Here is a 19,673-nt window from a genome sequence, read left to right on the forward strand (position 1 = left end):
ATGACTCTAATCATGACAAACTCACCCGAGTGCTTGAAAAGCGAAGTGGACTTGTTTGCTTTACCTCCCACGCAAACCGCTATTGAAGGAGGTGAATGGATCGAATTTCTCCCGCTCTCAGGCATCAGAGACGGTCCGCTGGAGTTTATTATTGCTGGAAGCACTGAAGATTACATCGACTTATCAGCTACACAACTGTATATCAAGTTGGAAGTTACGAAAGATGGTAATCCTCTACCGGATAAAGATCCGGTCTCTCTCGTTAACCTCTCGCTACATTCTCTCTTCTCTCAGGTTGATGTATCTCTAAACGGGAGGAACATCACGAATTCGTCTCACACCTATCCGTATCGAGCATACATAGAAACCTTATTAAACTACGGTCGAGATGCGAAGATTGGACCGCTCACCATGAAAGGCTATCACAAGGACACCGCGGGACATATGGTCGACGCAACAAATAATGATGGTATGAAGAAGAGAACCAAAAAAATCGCAAACAGTCGATCTTACGATATGATGGGAAGAATTCACTGCTCTTTATTCTTCCAACAAAGACTGTTACTCAATTTGGTGGATTTGAAAGTCCGTCTAGTGCGTTCTAAACCTTCGTTCTTCCTAATCGCAGCAACTAGCAATTATGACATCATCATTGAACATGCCAGCCTCTTCGTAAGAAAAGTAAGGGTTAGTCCCGCCGTTGCCATCGGACATGCAAAAGCTTTAGGGAAGACCACAGCCAAATACCCCATCGATAGGGTTTTCACAAAAGTCTATTCAGTGGCTCAGGGTAGCATGTCATTCGTGCAAGATAATATGTACCTCGGTGCAATGCCGCGTCGAGTTACAATTGGTTTAGTGGATAACGAAGCATTCAATGGTACCTTTACAAGTAACCCGTTCGATTTCAAGCATTACATTCAGGTGTGGCTTGGGAAGTGTGCTTGACGTGTTCGTTGGAGCTCTGTAAGTTACATAGTATTTTTCATAATTATCAGCGTTGTTCGGGGAGATTTTGTTATATTCTCTTATCGGAAGGGGTGAATGCCGAGTTCATGACATTTTTGTTTTAAATAGAACCACGACTGAATTTCGTTTCTGGATTTTTTGAAGTTTAATTGAACCGCCCATAAACATGGCGGTGTAAACAAACAGTGCTGGTTGTATTTGATGCAGTCACAGCCGTCGTAGTCAGAAGCTCGAAATTATTATTCATATGTATCAGAGCAGTTTTTTCTGATAGGAATGCCTGATGAACGCCCTCTATCGTCCTCCGGAGGCAATGTTTTTAATGGAGAGTTTTACAAAAGCTTAGATGAAATGTTCGAAATTTTTACGGGAGTTTGTGACAGGAAATCTGTGAGGGCATCGGAGAGACAACGATTTTTGGATTTGAAATCTCAGGTCTCGAAGTTATTTGAGGATGCTCACGTCGCTTCGAATAGACGTTCGGGAACTACGAGTGTAAGCCCTAATTTTTCTTCTGCTGGTCAAGAGTTTAGTAGTTTATCAAATCTCATCGTAAATAATTTTCAGAAATTTGAAGAGCGTTTCAGCAAACTGGAAAGTCTCACTCAAATTATTCCAAAGATGCAGTCGGATATTTCTGCCTTGTCGAGCACTCTCCGCCCCTCTGTGAATACATCGATAAAACCAATCCAATCGGAATCAACACCTAAATCTCTTGCAGCTTCAGTTTCATTTGCCCAAGTGTTGACTCAGACTCATCCAAATAATGGTGAAACGTCAGAGCGGGATACCATGCGTGAGGTTAATCGTCCCATAGACCCAGCTCGATTACATCGCAGGGATGAGCAGAGATTGGCAGAAACAGCGCCAAATGGTCGTCGACATAACATCAGAGTTGGCCAGGCTGTATCGTCGCAGATACGTGTAGTGCCAGCTCTTCGTAAAAGGCGATTATTGGTGAATAGGTTTGATGTTGAGACTTCAGTATCGGACGTACGCGGGCTATTCCAGAATACTCAATTCGAGTTTGAGTGCGTGAAGTTGAACACGAAGAACTTTATGCATTACGCTTCTTTTGTCTTGACTAGTGCTGAAGAGAACTATAATATCTTAAGTGATCCATCTCATTGGCCAGTTGGAATTCATATAAGAGAATTTTTTGGAATTCCGAGATTTATTCTAGAGGATTCGTCTGGACAACAAGCTACAAATGACGACTCTTCTACTAGAGAGGTCTCTAACGGCCCAGAGTGACTAGGAAGATCACTGGGATATCCGGATCCACCTAAAGGACCATGTGATGTGTTTGGAATCTTTTTGAATCCCCGCAGTCTCTGCAATGAACTGTATACTTTGCATTCATTTTTCGAAACTTATGATCCCTCTCTTATATGCGTATCCGAATCATGTCTGTCCCCAAGTCTACCCGATTCCCTGCTATGCCCGCGGGGATACGACGTGTTTAGATCTGATAGATTGTTCGCTCCTGGAGGTGGTGTCTGCATATTCGCAAAAAATAATTTGAATCCGTCTGCTGTTATGGCGAGAACTGATACAAATAATGCTGAAATCGAAATAATAGCTGTGGACATTAAAGTCGGTATTTAGTGTGTGCGCGTGATCTGTGCTTATATTCCTCCGGACAAATCTTCCGATGCCGGACATTTACATTGTTTTTTCGATGCTCTCAGACTATATTGTACAGTTAGATATCCCATCGTATTGGCCGGCGACCTGAATATGAGAAACATAAAATGGGATTCATACCACCTCATATCTACACATGCAACTGACGGATTCTTTCTTGTCTCTATTGCAGACTTGGGATTCAATCAACTTGTTGACTTTCCCACTAAGGGAGAGAATTTCTTGGATCTTCTTTTGTGCACTGTTCCCGAATTTATAATCGACATACGATCATTGCCACCCTTCTGCAATAGTGACAACCCACCGCATATACCATTTCTCTTTCGACTGCCTAATTTAATAGCCAATAATTATTCAGGCTTGGCTAAACATGACTTTAGGAGTGCGGATTATGACGCTCTTTCTCTATTACTACATGATCTCTTTGGTTCTATCCGGGAAAAGCGCATGTCTCCCCTCGATGCATTTCAAACTTTCTTTTTGAATTGTTGGAGGTATATTACTCGTATGTCATTAAAACTAACAACGTGGCAAATAAAAGACTGCGACTAATCGGTAAGAGGAAACTGATTGCTTGGCGCAATTTGAGGAGGTATCCGAGTGTTCTAAACAAACGAATATATTGTGCCATGGCTCAGGAATACAATGCGTACGTTGCATCAAGCGAGAGTGCACACCTCCGTTCGATTTGTGGCAATAATAATCGTACTGCCTTCTACAAAGACGCTCGACGGAAACTACGTTCGGCTGCATCTATATCATCCCTTGTTGTAGATGGAGCTATAATTACTGACAGTCAATCTAAGGCTGATATATTTGCGGACATATTTTCAGACGCTTACTTGTTACCGTTCGCGACAGAAGTTCATTTTGATGGCGGCCTTATGCAAGACCATTCCCAATTCATCGATATGTTTGATGCTAGAGGTATCGCTTCTTTAATAGATGCTCTGCCTTCTCGCTCTTCTACTGGGCCTGATGGTATCCCCGGTAGCTTCTACAGGGCCTTACGAGACGAGGCATCTTATTTCCTGAGTGCAGCGTTCCAGTATTTTTATGACTTTGGTATGATACCCAATTCCTGGAGGAATGCCATAGTTCGTCCTATTTTCAAAAATAAAGGCAAATGTTCTGATCCTCAAAACTATCGCCCGGTATCATTGACTGATATTTCTTCTAAAATATTCGAAAGATGTCTGGTCCAAAAACTTCTTACATTTGCTATCAATTCAGGGTTTATACCATCTAATCAATTTGGTTTTGTTCCTGGTCGATCACTATTAATCCAACAACTAATTTGCCACTATTGGACAAATGCTGTTAAAGAAAAAAACCGAAAATAATATATTGTTTATTGATTTTCACAAAGCATTCGATAAAATAGACCGCTCTCTTCTAATCACAAAGCTATTGAACTTGGGTGTGCCAGAAAAGATGTGCCGAATACTGCAGTCATATCTGGGCTCTAGAACTTTTCAGTTTCGTGTTGAAGATTGCCTCTCTGGGAAAAAATGCGTATCTAGCGGTGTAGTTCAGGGCTCTGTGTTGGGTCCACTGTTGTTTGTACTATTCACGTATGACATTGCTTTTTACACTCATCCAATTCCACTAGTACAATATGCTGATGATGTTAAACTGTTTTTTCCCACGTCTGAACACACAGAGCTTAATTCTGCCTGCCAACGTCTCCACAACTGGACTGTGGTCAATCGTCTTCCAATTTCCGTTAACAAAAGTGGTGTCATGCACATAGGGGGATACAGAATGAGTCCAAGCTACTCGATGGGTGGCGAAGAGCTCCAGAGGTTCACTTCCTACACTGACTTGGGGATCACCATTTGCAATACCAGAAATTTCGACTTACATTATTCGAATATAGTGTGTAAAGCGAGACGCGCTTCTTATGTCCTACGGAAGGCGTATGGAAAATGTGATACCGCTACACTCATGCACGCATTTACCGTTTTTATACGCCCAATCCTGGAGTATTGTTCGCAAATATGGTCTCCGTACAAAGTGAAAGATATAAAATTCATCGAAAAGGTCCAGAAGTCATTTACCAAACAGTTTTGCAGTCTGCGTCATCGCCCATACGAGGAAAGGCTGAGATGTCTCGGCGTCCACTCTTTAGAATGGCGTCGCCTTGAAGCCGACTTAAAGCTGTGCTTCAAACTTGTACACAACTTAGTATATACGGGTCAGTCAACTCCATTTTTTGAAATCAATCCCAGACCATCACTGAGAAGACATTCATTACAAATAAAAATTCCAACTGCCAGGAACAATGCTAAATTTTATAACTTCCGATGCCGAGTTGGAAGAGTATGGAACAAATTACCACCAGATCTCGTATGTTCATCTACATATCACAGATTCTGTCACTCTCTCAACGCTTCTGATCTTTCAACATTTTTAATGTGCTATGCATTTTAGTTCATGTCGGGTTTTATTGGTGCATATATGCTTGTTTTATTTATATAACTTTTTTTTTTCCATCAGTTCTATTGATTATTTCAATTTGGAATTACATGTGATGATTTTTTATTTGTTTATTTATTTATTTTTTGTGTTTTTTTTAAATATATATATATATATATACATGTATTTTTTTTTTCTGATTTATATATTGAATTTTATTGTGTAAACATGTTTATTTTATTGTTGTTTTGTGTTCGGGGATTTTTTTTTTATTTTTTTATTGGCGTCATCTTTTATGAATTTTTCTCTTTGTATATATTCGTGTGTATGAATGTGTACTGATGTTCCCTGCCGTCTCTTTCCAATTTTATTGATTGTTTGAATAATGCACCTGTGGAGTTAGAGCCTACTGGCCTTGCACAGGTTTGTATATAATAATTTAAAAAAAAACAAAAAAAAACCTCACCTTTGTCTCCGTATACGTAGACGGACGTCCGGTGCCTCATAAACCTCTGGAACCCAACTTTGAAACCGGGAACACAGTCAGAGCATACAACAACTTATTCAGAATCGAGGAAGATCGTGGCATCGATATAAGCCAACAGGAATTCCAAAACGGCTATACCCTCTTTTGTTTCTCGCTGCTCCCCGATCGAAGTGACTGCGGACACCTACACTTAGTCCGACAGGGTAACTTACGTGTGGAACTGAAATTTGCACAGGCATTACCCAAAACCATCTCGGTAATCATTTACGGTGAATTTCAGAGTCTAATAGAGGTTACAAAGTCTAGAAGTGTCTTGTGTGATTTCTCAAGCTAATGGATTCCGATCAAATTCGACGTGCTCTTCGAACAAACCCGATAACTAAGAAAACATTTACAGATGTTTACGCTAGTAATACTTTACCCTTGAAAATACAGAAGTATCCAGCAGCTTTGATCGTTAACACTGATACTAACACTGAACCCGGAACACACTGGTTGGCGATTTATCTCCACGATAACATGACTGCAGAATTCTTCGATTCATTCGGAAGACCGCCTTCTAATTTCCAGAAAGGTAACATAACGAAATTCCTGAAAAGATATCAACGACTCAACTACAACGATGTGGCGCTACAGTCGGCTGATACACAAGTTTGTGGACATTACGTCATTTATTGCGTGCACTGTAAATGTCTGGGAGAGAGCATGAATTCGATTGTATCCCGCTTCAATGTAACCAACGATTTGCGCGTGTTCAATTTTGTAAGAAAATATTTTTCTTTCTAATAAAACTTATTTACATAGTACGCATCTCGTCATTATTCAAAATGGAACCATTAACATTACACCACCCGTTCACGGCAGTCTGTGCCGGAGCTAGCGGCAGCGGAAAAACGTATTTTCTGAAAGGGTTGCTTGAACACCGTGATAAACTCATAAAACCATTACCGGAACGAATAATATGGTTCTACGGTGAATCTCAACCACTGCACGCGGAAATTAAAGATGTCGAATTCCGAGACGACTATGATTTTGAGGGGTTAATAACGCGTTGCTCATTTTTGACCATGTTATGACTGAGCTTTCGTCCGAGCAGAAGATGTCTAAACTATTCACTAAATACAGTCATCATAGAAATTTATCAGTGATTTTTATAACTCAGAACTTTTTTCATAAAGGGCTGCGGGAAATTATGCTAAATTCACATTATATATTTTTGTTCAAAAATAGGAGAGATTTGAACCAAGTCACTCATTTGGGTAGACAGCTGTATCCTACAAAAATTAAGTTCCTCCAAGAAAGTTACGCAGATGCTACGAAATCCGCTTATTCATACCTCTTGATTGATCTCCGACAAGAGACCGATGAAAAAATGCGTTTACGCACTAACATGTTACCTACGCAGGTGCAATACGTATATCAACCGAGACGTTAAAAGACTGCGGCAATGAGCGGAGCTTCTTATTTAACGTCATGTCTACGAGAAAGCATCAAGTGTTGAGGTTGTTACGCGCATGTCCTCAAAAACAACGTGCGACATTATTAAAAAGACTTTCAAAATCAGATGTTAAAACAGTTTGTGAATGCGCGTTGAACTTGCTGCACGGTAATATTCCGGTATCGGTCAAGGAGAAGGAGAAACTTCGAAAATATAAGAACACACTCCGAGTATTAGCAGAGAAGAAAGTACCTTTGTATAGAAAGAGAGAAGTCCTTATACAAAAGGGTGGGTTTTTACAAGTTCTATTACCGGCGGCTATCGGGTTCATATCCAACCTAATAAGATATGGAATTCACGAAAAAAAATGGTGGTCACCGTCCCAGAAGAAAGAGTAAATCGTCACGTTGTCAAAGAGTCACAGCTTTCGGAACTTGACCGCGAGATGGATAAGATAATAAACAGTAAACTACCCGACGATGTTAAGATCAAGTTTTATCAACAAGTTCTGAATAAGAGGAACACCACGCTGGAGAATAACTCGCCGTTAAATCTTTCTTCGCTTATTGAAGAGGAAGAAGAAAAACCGAAAGTGCGCGATCTCGACAAACTGTCGGACCCGTTGCTGACTATACCGAAATCTCACCGTCATTTTTCAGGAAAAATTTTGAATTATTTAAAAGACTTTCCAGACGTCATCCGATGGTCGCCGAATGGTCGACTCATATATAAAGGTGTGAAGATGAAAAACTCAAACATTTCCGATTTGATATCGAAAGTTGTTAGTGTACAAAAAAAGAAGAGCCTTCCAGCCGAAAAAGAATTCTTAGATGGTTTACAAAAGATACGCCTACCGCAACACTTGATAAGAAACAAGAAGTTCAAGAAGAAATGGTTGACTCTGTGAAGCTGCGTGTATTTAGAGGGCTGTTAACCGCGGCTTCTCTTCTCTCGCTGATAACGGTAGTGACACTTGTCTCTGAACATATCGTGCTGATATCAAAGAACTGTACTGTTTCCGAGCAGCTCGGTGATAATGTTTTTTTTAACTCACTGTAACACAACATACGATGTTAGAATGTTTGTGAATAATAAAACGCAGATAATATTGAATTCAAAACAATTGCGTCTCTTGATAAACTACATTTGGAAATGAATAAAAAATTTATTCAAATCGTCGTCGCTTTCTGACAAGTACCACAACCTGCCTAAATACTCAATCTCAGGCATCGATGATGTTGAGGGATCCCCGGGTGATCCAAGGTTTGAGGGCAATTCGGGACTTGAGGGATCCCCGTGGTTTGGAAATGGCTCCGTTGATGCTTCGTCATGAGGTGGTGACCATCGTGCATCATCATCATCATCTCTCTGGTGAGGAGGAGGCCAAAAGTCTATTGATGAAGACTCATCATCATCTCTGCGGGTGGGGGAAGGCCAAAGATCAGCGGATGGTTCTGATGATGGCTCCGGAGTAACCCTCATCCTAGGGAACACAACAGCTACCGGTTTTACCACGACAACGGTTTGCTCTATCTTGAAAAAAAAAACAAAAAAACATTGGTTTTCTACTATTTATGCACATATATATATATACACACCATTTTTAGTGTATTTTCAAAAGCCAGGGGGCCCCTTGACCCCGCCCCAAATGACGGGTCTGGTTCCTGGGCCTCAACAATCACTTTTGGACTGTTTATTCTACTTATCGTGATTCCCTAGCAATGTGCGTTTCAATACATACCCTTACAATGGTTTGCCACTTCTTCAATGCTGTTAGTATATATGTAAAATAGTTTATGCCTTTATAATGGTTTGCACTTTTTCAATCTTCCCATTATATAGGGCTTTTTGAATAGACGTCAGAATCATCATCGGCGTCAGTTTGAGGGTCAGGCAAAGGATGATCTCCATAGAAACCAATGTTAAAATTGCCGATTATAACTGTAGAAATGCGGAAATTTAGTGGATTTTTCCGTTCCATCAATAATTTAAAAAACTGAATTGAATTCTTGATTTTTGATATATTGATATACGAAGCCCACAAAAAATTAAATATAAAATAATTAGTCAGACCTATCCTTTTGAGTTGGATATCCATGCGATGACATTGATTTCAGCTTTTTATTTATATCTTCTCAAGCATGAAAATTAATGTCTCTTTATTGTTTTTTAATATTCAATTACATAAATTCATACAAATACAACGCCACAACAGGCAAATTGCCCAACGAGGTGGCTGACTTAAGAACATCATGGATCCCCGAGCCATTTTTTGGAGGCTCTACCTACTGCTGCTACACCACACATGCACCCCGCCCATCGGTATACAGTCCTCCCCTCTGTACACCACTGGAAGTTTGTGTAGCTTACTCTCCGGACCAACGATTAGGTAACAGAAGCCACTGGGGGTATGCTTCTCTGTGTTAATGGTTGATGAGTGCGTTGGGTCTGGTGCACACCGAGAGATTTTTTCCAACACGCACTCAAAATCTGCATACACCGTGAAAGGTACTCTCAGTTGATGTTGGTAACTTGTGAATCTTAACCATTTCTCGTCACCTTATGGCATGAACGTACGTTGTGGACCGTGTAATTCGCAGTACTTCCTGTGTTCAACTAATAATCCTTCAATCGAAAATCTGTGAAGGCAATACGGACAGTAAAACCGCTTCCCGTCGTGTTTTGTGAGAGTTGAAAGCAGCCTACTCATGCTCTTTATCAGGGTATAATGGGTTGTTGTTTCATTACTCATGTATAATAAATCAACATGTTGAGGAGAATCACTTTTCTCACTCACCCTCAGTGGAAGCAATTCTTTTTCAAATGTATACACATTCACTGAGATGTTATTCTGTTTTTCGAAGCGTTCTATCTGTGGAATTTTCACGGGATAATCTATTCCATGCATATTCAACTGTGATTCAAAATCTTTATATTTACTCACTCTCTGCGGGTTTTCCGTTTGTGGATGTAATGCGGCCAGTACGCTCCATAGGAAACACTTGTTATCATCATTCTGTATGTTGATGACAGCTTTCTTTTTCGCAATCGATGGAGGAAGAGGAATATATGAGGCCGGCGTTAGGGGTATATATGACGCAACATGAATGTCTAACTTCAACACTTTTTCGAAGACCCAACCGCTTGATGTATTCGTCGAATGAGGATAAGATTTTGTTGCATGCGGTGTCTATCTTATCATCAAGCCAATCTTCTGAAAGTAGAACCTCAACCCTCGATCTAAAAAATGGTTCAGCGTATTCTATCTCCCCCAACTCGGTTTGACTCGAAAATAGAACATTAACCACTATATAAAACTTCACACCCTTCCTTTCTTCTAATTCTCGGATCAAAATATCCCGCAGCTGACCCCGGGTATGATTTAAAAATGTTATCAAATCAAATTGATTATCTGGTGATGGCTCTATCGTAAAAACCCTAAATGTATTTAACGTCTCTTGTTGTGGTTCTACCTCCGCTTCTGCAAGCGGGGGCTCCACTACTATAGGAGGTTGTTCTACAACTGGAGTTTCACGGATGCATGTAAGTTCATGCTTCTTCCTATTGTCATCTCGTGCGAAATACCTTCCACATTTTCTGCACGCGAATTTCTTTTCACCTGTGTGCTGCTTGACATGCCTGTTAAAGTGATATTTGTTTCGGAAAGTTTTTCCGCAAACCTCACAAAGGCGAGATGCATTAATGGGTCTGTCACCTTCACCCCGTTGGATGCTTGAACACGTAAGTTCATGTCTCCGCATGTTATCTTTCCTTGAGAAGTGTTTGCCGCACTCCCCACACGACAAGTTTTTTTTCCCCTGTGTGGAGTTTACGGTGACGAATGAGGTCGCATGGTTTAGCAAACTCCTTCGCACAGAACTCACATATTCTTTGGGGTTGCTCTACGGTCGCACGATCAGCCCCTTTGCATACCTGAAAACGAGCACTGAAAATTAACCACGACGAGGGAGAATTATATTATCAACTTAATTATCGGAAATTATGGTTATTAAAAAATTACACGAACTGAAATTTTTTAAAAAAGAGTACTCACTGTGACTTTCGTCTTCTTTACCGTTGGATTCAAATCCTCTGCCGGTCTTTTAACACAGATGAATTGATTATTTTTTTTTCAAAAAAATCTTCCAACTCGGGTATCATAAAGTCATCAGACATGTCCGAATTCTCAAAAATTAAGTCAAACTCCCTTTCGGAAATGCCGAAGTTGGCTAAGGTTGATGCTCTATCATCAACAGTTAAATCATGGAACTCCAGTTCCAAAATTCCAAAGTTGATAAACTGCGACATCGTTAAAAGCAGAAACTCGAAGCGAAAAAAAAAAAACGACTGAGGTGGACTCGACTAAAAGTGAGATGGTTATCATGGTATACCCCGAGTATTTAAACCCTCTTATCTAACACGGTGAGGGGTGTATGTTTGAGGAATGAGGGTGAGGATTTTTGAGGTGCGTGAGGGGGAGGATATGAGGCGCGTTGGGGTCATCTGAACACAGATAACAATACGACACATTGCCAAAAATAAAGTCACAACAATACGTAGAACGAAACGAGGAGCAAACATAGGATAGAGAATACATTTAATCTTAGAATGTGAACCAGGACATCAGCGGGTCTTTTTTTACATACATTTCCTTTACCGCTGATAAAAACTTGTCGACGTTTATTCCATGTAAAAATTTTGGATCTACGTTAAAGTCCTTAGCAACGTCTTTGATATTTATCTTCACAAAAGCCCGATCGAAATACTTGAGAAGCCGTGTCTCGTGAGAAAACTGCAGGCAGTCATGAGAGAGTTGACTCCCCGCTTCGATATCACATCCATCGCACTCGATTATTTCACCTATGCATAGTTCAAGTTTATCACACAGAAGTTTCGCGAACTCGGTTTCAGGATCAGGCAGTTGCACCAAATGTTCTTTCACCCCCATACATTCGCGCATGAAGTCGGTGCACATTACACGGCGTAGGTAAGAAGAGCACTTTGAATCAGTTAGAGTATTGAGATACTCACTGCGGATGGAGATAAAGTTCTTACACGTTATGTAGGAACCATCGTCCTTTTTCATAATGGGTTGGAATGACACTTCGCTTCCGTTAGACCAAACTAATAAATCCTGACACACCGTGAAGAAAAATCGTTTTCGTGGTTGCGTAGGAATTAATTCTCTCAGTGACTCGAATGCGAAAGGGCTCATTGAGACTCCTTTCTTGGTGGGTATTAGATAACCCTCTTCGTTGTATTCGTATTGTCGCAGATGCACTCGCAGAGTCTTTTTGAAAATGTTCACAGAGAGGTAGACACCGTCGTGCACATGGAAAATATTCTCTTGTTGTGGGTCAATTCGCGGACGTTTCACGGTATCGAAGACTTCAACATCGCGAGCGCGTTTGGTGTTGATGTTGAAAAACGTGAGGCTGATCCGGACGTCTTTAACTTCGGGATCGCTTGGAATGCTGTGGAACCAAAATTGGTTGGTGGGCGGGCGTACCACCAGAAGAGAGTTGTTCCGCAGTACATAGTTCACGGGTTCGAATCCAGAGCGAGTGAAGACGATGTTGCGTTGTGCACCGAGGGAGATAGTGGCAACAGTTGAGTCTTCTTCATCTCGATGACTGCCGATGCGATGCTTACCATTGGAGTACCTGTTTACGAGGACGAAGTTGAACTTGCACTCCGTAGCTAATTGAACTATGTCTCGTACTTTTTGGAGCACTGGAAGCCATTCTTTCGCCGTTAACGTAAGTCCACTGAAGCTGTACGAAACACCTCGGTCTCCATACGCTGCATGCTGACGTGGTATTTGGTAAATCAACTTCTCTTTCCAACTTTTCGAAGACGTCATCAGGCGAAGTCAGAATGTTTTCTTGATAATTCACGTCCATGGATTTAGCTAATTAAATGAATTTTTTTTTTTTTTAGATTTCAGTCTCTATACTCCATAAAAGTTTCTAGCATATATTTTATTATTATTACTTTAAAAGAATTTTTTTTTCTCCTGCTAATGAACGCAGTTCAACCATTCCCTGAATGCAGCAACTTTGGCTAAAGTGCAATGACCTCTCTGCTTTGGGTGATATGGGCATGAAGCCCTACTCTTTGAAATAGATTTAGGACAATCCAGTAGCGTGAAGGAGTGAAGGCCGAATTGCCGCTTCAAAACATTTGCCTTTTCCTCGCCCTTCACGTAGATGGTGTTGAAGTTCTCATTAATTCGGTTAATGTCAACCGTCACCATCTCATATGGGTTAAACCCCTTAGACCAATTTATGTTATGTATGTTCCTATACACCCATGAAACTTGGGTTAATTCCCAATCTGATAAATCATGTACGTCGAATGGCGGTTTATAAACGGTGTGATAAGTTTCACTTGATTCCAAATTGGAAAAACTTGATTCCTTCACGATCAATTCACGTGAATTCAATCTAAAACCTTCGATATCTAACACACAAGACATGACGATTCAAAAAGGAAAATACTTTACTTACAGGTAATGCTAGCTGTGGAGTGTAGAGACTGAGAGTACTCAAACAGGCGAAACGTTGAGTAAAATGAAGTGGTTGCAGTGCAACAGCGGTGCGTTTAAATAAATATGTGACGAGTTACACCAAGTTGGCGTTTACCGCTTGCATGAAATTGTTTCTCAAAAATCAAAGTCTACGTTGTTGGGAGCGGTGCATTGGCTAGGGTGATAAGAGGATTGAGGGAGCGGATGTGAGGCGCGTGAGGGGGCGGATGTGAGGTGCGTGAGGGAGCGGATGTGAGGTGTGTGAGGGGCCGGATGTGAGGCGTGTGAGGGGGCGGATGTGAGGTGTGTGATGGAGCGGATGTGAGGTGTGTGATGGAGCGGATGTGAGGCGCGTGAGGGAGCCGGATGTGAGGCGCGCACCTCCGCGCCTCCCCCTGTGTTTGAACTGTCCTTTTTATACTACTGAAGTGATTTCTCCGGTCTCTTGGAAGTTTGCTATAATGAGATTAAGCTGCAGTTCAATTTTCGACCAACAAGTGAAACAGTGCCCCACCCGGGGTAGAAGGTCCTGGGGAAAGATGGGGGGGGGCAGCATGAGAAGGAAATACGGTACAAAGGGCCATTATCTCACAAAAAAATTGGCAACCACTGGAACATGTGATATTTTCGTTTAATGTAATTTTTTTTTTAATTTATTCAATCACACATGATACAGTATAACGCTATATAATAACACTAAGAACATCCATCAACGGAGGATTAGTAAATTCGTTGTGATGAACACGAAGAACCGTGGTAACGAAAAACGTCATAAAAACTTCTTCGTTTATCATTTCTCCCGATCAGTTATCAGATGATTTTTTCCAGATGATGCGATGACACGAAGGGAACGTAATGTCCTTATACGAAATTATTTACATGCTTCACACTAAATCCGTTTCCAGACACAGATTTATGGCTTCGCCACGTGCTGGCTATTCGAATTGCTCTGCCCCCATTCACGTTATAATTTAAAGTTCTTGACCACGAATTACTCAAATTTGCCGCCCCTCTGAACTTGCTACCCCGGCCCGCTTAACACCCTGTACATACGGCATCAGGGCCGCAACTAGAGACGAGCAGGTGGGACTGGTGCCAGGGTCGTCTTAACAGTATTATGGGCCCCCCCGGGCCAAGTGGTTTTTAGGAGGCCCTACATGGTAAATCCTTGAAAATTTCAATATTATCTCATTTTTGGGAGGCCCCTCTTATCTTGAGGTACCCGGGCCGTGCTCGGGTGGACCCATGCGTTAAGACGGCACTGACTGATGCCCCCGAACTCCGAGCCAGACAGAACAGCAAATGTTAACCCTTCATCTCTCCTTCAATATTAAAAGGGGGCGCCAAAATGCGTGCTTGGCCCGGCTGACCACGCATGTCGTTGTGGCCCTGTTCATCAGTATGTATGTTGCAAGGCTTAAGGTACATACAGGGCCGCAGCTGGATACTTTTTTGACTGGAGCTAGCAAGCTTTTGGCGTCCCCGTATAAATAAAGGTTAGAAGGAGTGGTGTTAAAGGGGCAATTCGGCGCCCAAGGGCGTAGCGAGGGGGGGACTTGGGGGTCTGGTCCCCCCCCCCCGAAATGTGAGAAAATTACCGAAAAAAGGGAAAAAGATGGCCAAATCCATTGTTCTGTCACTTTGGTCCCCCCCCCCGAAATGAAAGTGGTCCCCCCCACGAACGAAATTTCTGGCTACGCCCCTGTCGGCGCCCCCTCTAGTTCAGCACTCGATACAGTGGACCCGCTCTCCCTAGTTGCGACTTTGTGTGTGTATGTAAATTAAAAACTGCTTGAAAAGAACGGTAGGTGTGAAAATTGTCTTAGTGCACTCTTCTATATTACCCGCATACAACGTTTTGCCTAGATCAGCGGTTCTCAATCTTTTTTGACCCACGGAGCCCTTTCCAGTATACAATTTCTATGGCGGAGCCCCGTAGGCCTATTTTTTATTTATTCATCAAAGTTACTGATTTATTTTTATTCAAAAATATTAATAATTATTTTTTTCAAATTTACTGGTTCTTTTTTTATTTTCCTCGAGGGCCGCGGAGCCCTTGGGAGTTCACACGGAGCACCGGTTGAGAACCGCTGGCCTAGATGGTTTTTTTTCATTGCAAAAACAACAGATAGACAGCCACATTCATATACGATACAAAAATAAATACCAAAAAAGACAGAATAATGAAAGCAAAACACACAATGCAGCTCTTAGGGACGTATTTCATCCCCGGTTCATACTTAGGCTTTTAATAAATGTTTCAAAAGTTTGATATGGAGAATTTGCAAATATAAAAATATATTCCTTCAGATGTCTGATTATTTTTACTTCTAATTTTTTATGAATTTATTATAAATGGTTGGGCCCCGTGGTAATTTGTACTCTTTTGGAAGAGGTAACTAATTGGTTTTTTGCTAAAACGTTATAATCGGGATCCAATGCATATATACATCTCGGTTTTAGCGTAATCACGTTAGTTCATGAATGTCATTATAACCGAGTTTCAATGTATGCTCATGTAGGAAAGCAAAAAAATCTCACTAGTTAGAAAAATTTAATTTTTTCTTCATTGGTTTTTTTTATTGTTATCAGTGCAAAAGCGCCAAACAAAGAATTAGTTTCCGTCGCATGGAACTTCACCATACAGTTCCTCGAATTTGTCTTCTCCTCTCATTTTTTTATGGCAGCCTGAGAAGGAGAGCAATTCCTTTGTCCAGTGCATCCGAAATCCCATCACCCTCCTTGTCAAACCACTTAATAAACAATGGAAGACAGCAACCGCAGGTCCAGCCGAACCGTCACCAGGGAGCTCAAGCCTTTGCAATACATGATGGCAGCTTTCCGGTTACCCTAACCGTCCCAAAAAATGTGGATTTTCTCGGTTGAAAATACCGCGCTCAGCGGTTGCAGTTGTATCTGTGCGTTGACAGAATAAAACTATAGATGATGCCTCCCCCCCCCCAACCTCAACCTCGTGCAACCGCGCCGTCGTCAGGTCCCAGCCTAAATGTGAAAACATATTTTGAATCTTCCAAAAGTGTTCTGCCAAAGCTACCGAAACCTCCTACTACATTAGCTGTCGTACTTCGAGACGAGGAAAAAAATCACATTATTGGTGAAAATATGCTGTCAGATGCATGTTTGCAAAAGAAAGTGCTCTTATAATGAGCTTAATATCTCTGTCAAATAGTACGGTGTCTCGAAGAATACAGGACATGTCAGACGATGTTGAGCAGAGTGAAACACCCGCATCTTTAGTGCTCGTGTGAAAGGGTATGCGGACCCGCGTCCGCTCCGAGTGAAAGGGGCCTAAGGAAAATACCTACTTGGGGGCTCCAACTCTTTACTTGGAGTTGTCCTCCTCCGCTACCCATTTCGAAGTAACTGAACGTTCCCCGTTGTTGCCTCCTGTACCCTCTTTATTGCCTGTGTATTGAGAGCTTCATATGTTTGCTTCCCGAGAAACACATCACTCACTTCACTTCAGAAATATAGATGGCAGCACTGAAAAATCAAGCAGAACACTACATATGCACTCAGACTGTTAGGTACACACACAGTTACACCTCCGGCACAACTCACTAGGTAGTAAATCGCCCATAAATGGTGATGGACCTGCTCGGTTTGAAAGAAAAGAAAGAAAGCTTCCCCGCGGCCCCAGTAGGCGCGTTTGTTCATGCGGTCGTATATGTGCTCCTTTCCCATCACTAGAATATCGCATTCCCTCGAGAAACACATATTGCGGTCCACGGTTGGGAACCATTGGAATAGAGTGCAAAAATTGAAAAATAACGCAAGTAGTCCGATATGTCATGCTCTGAAAATGTTTATTCAATACTTATATTACAATTAAAGTAACATTTATATATTTCAACAAATTTTGAATCAATTGTGTTTGAATTAGACACAAGTGGACTCGAACAGCTGAGGATTTAGGATTGGATGGACCAGTAGAGATTAATCAGAACACGTGATCCATCGCTCAAATACTTGAATTCCAAGGTGGCTTTCCTTATCGAGGCCGTCCTGGAATCTCCTTAACATTCGATCCGCTAGTTTCAGAGTTCTTAACTTTTGAATTGGTAATATTAGAATCTTTAACCTTAGAACCGATGATACTCGAATCGCCTGGAAATTGACCCGGGGCGAAGGCGTTCCCATGTGTCGGAGATTCGCAATCTGCAAATAGAAAAATTGATTTTGAAACAATTACTATAGGATACGAGACCAAATGAATATTTTTGATAATTACGTAAATTTTTTTAATTACGTGATTATCTGAAACATTTTTTGGCCTGGAAAATTGTTGTAAATTGCGACATACTACTGACGACAAAATACTGCGATAATGATTTTTCACAGTTTTTTATATTTTTGTTGAAGAAATTAAATAATGAAAATCATTGTAGTTAGTACTTTCTTCGATTCGAAAATTTTATTGCGATTAAGAAATTTATTGAATTTCAAAGAAAACGAACTAAATTTATTCATCCGAATATGACGTCACTCTCCGCTATTCGTAAGACGATTTCGACGGCTGGCTGATGCGAAGATCAATTCAGCAAAGAAAATTCAACTGCCTCTGCGGGAATAGTGACATCATCTTCGGATAAGTCGTCACCTGGTGGCAGTGTCAGCAAATGTGAGCTCTGGCCTGAGTTAGGTGTGACCGACCACCAGCTTCCATGCACGGTCCCATTCACCGCCCACGAGCTTCAGGAAAGAGTTTCGTTGCCTCGTAATGGTCTAACGCACTCTCCCGGCAAGTGATAGGACGTGGGTTCGATTTCCCGCAGAGGCCGTTCAATTTTAATTCCTGTATTCATCTTCGCATCAGCCAGCTGTCGAAACCTTCGTAAAATTATTAGTTTACAAGAGTCAATATAACTCAATTCAAATGGTAATAATGAAAAAAGATATCTTACCAACTCTTATATTGAGAGTCCTGCACGAGTGCCACAGCAGCTGCACGAGTGCCACTGCAACAATGAACTTCATGGAAGCTGATGCCATCTTCACTTCTTCAAAATCAGGAAAGAAACTGGAACTGGAGAAAACAAACGTTGTGCTTTAGCAATGCAATGGCAAGTCTTTTTATATGATTTTCGAACCATTGTGTTTGTCGCACCTGTTGTCAATGCATAACTTTCATCATAATGATTAATATCTCTAGACGCGTAAACACGAAACGATTGTTCTATTCATTTATTGACGACGATTTCTCGCAACTTCCAAAATTATTGATAAATAGCCATTATGTTATTCGCAATCTGACGCGCGTATGAGACACGTAATCATAATAATTTGGCTTTTAACGCTTACCATATGGAGATACTTATTAAAAAATTAGTCATGTTGCAGATATACTTTAAAACAGACAGAATTTAATTTTTCTCCTCGCTGCCCAGCCCAAAGGGGCTGCCTGGCGACTTACAGACTGCTCTTGCTAGCTATGAAGAGGATTATAGACAAGTTTGTGCGTGTTTGTGTAGATGTGAAGTGCTTGTAAGTTAATAGAGAGAAAAAAAAAAAAACACATACAGTCCGATAAATGCTACCATCAGAATAGTAAAATACACAAAGATCAGCCAAACTTCACCAAAATGCCACTCTATGCAATAGAGCAGATGGTCAGTAAAATCAATAGTAGTAAAAAAAAAAAATATATATATATATATATACACATACATATAAACACATATATATACACATAAATATTATGCGATAAATGTATATTATAATGGACACAAAAATGAAATTACTTATGTACAATTCACCAAAACGCTACATAATGCACTAATGAGAAAATAATAATAAAAAATAAATCTAACATACAAAAGAAGTCATAGAAAAACAAGTGTGTTAGCCGAAATTATACAAATTGATGCAGTGCAAGATCAGTCATGTGCATCAAACCACAATGCCACTCTATGCAATACAGTTGATCGATTATTTCGATAGTAAATTAAAAGTACAAAAATATTATGATAGATAGACAAAGATTATACAGCTCAGTAGTTCTGACCCTAGCGCACCGACCATGGCACGTGCAGCACGTTTTGAGGTCTAAGAAATTTTAGTCTTTCACGTGGGTTGTAATCGACCAGCTCTCTCAGATGCTCGTATTCTGAGTTCCTCATCCTTTCAAAGTGATCCTCTGAGATTTGTTCGATGTAGCTGAGGAT

The 19,673-nt window shown here is 40.9% G+C and overlaps 1 protein-coding gene and 1 long non-coding RNA gene across 2 annotated transcripts; one reads left to right on the plus strand and one right to left on the minus strand.

Moving 5' to 3' along the window:
• On the plus strand, positions 1 to 948 carry LOC149082188 (uncharacterized protein F54H12.2-like). The gene has a single exon (XM_089236749.1). The coding sequence runs from the start codon at positions 1 to 3 to the stop codon at positions 946 to 948; it is 948 nt and encodes a 315-aa protein (XP_089092875.1).
• A 16,350-nt stretch (positions 949 to 17,298) lies between these two features.
• Positions 17,299 to 18,547, minus strand: LOC149082189 (uncharacterized). The gene is made up of 2 exons (XR_016193298.1): positions 18,414 to 18,547; positions 17,299 to 17,667 (listed from the first exon to the last, which is right to left on the minus strand). It is a non-coding gene; the product is annotated as an uncharacterized LOC149082189 (long non-coding RNA).
• Between the last annotated feature and the right edge of the window lie 1,126 nt (positions 18,548 to 19,673).

The sequence above is a fragment of the Pholcus phalangioides genome, unplaced genomic scaffold (genome assembly GCF_987345545.1).
Source record: "Pholcus phalangioides strain wild (caught in Gottingen) unplaced genomic scaffold, Ppha-v1.0 ptg000009l_1, whole genome shotgun sequence".
Taxonomy (NCBI): Eukaryota; Metazoa; Arthropoda; class Arachnida; order Araneae; family Pholcidae; genus Pholcus; species Pholcus phalangioides.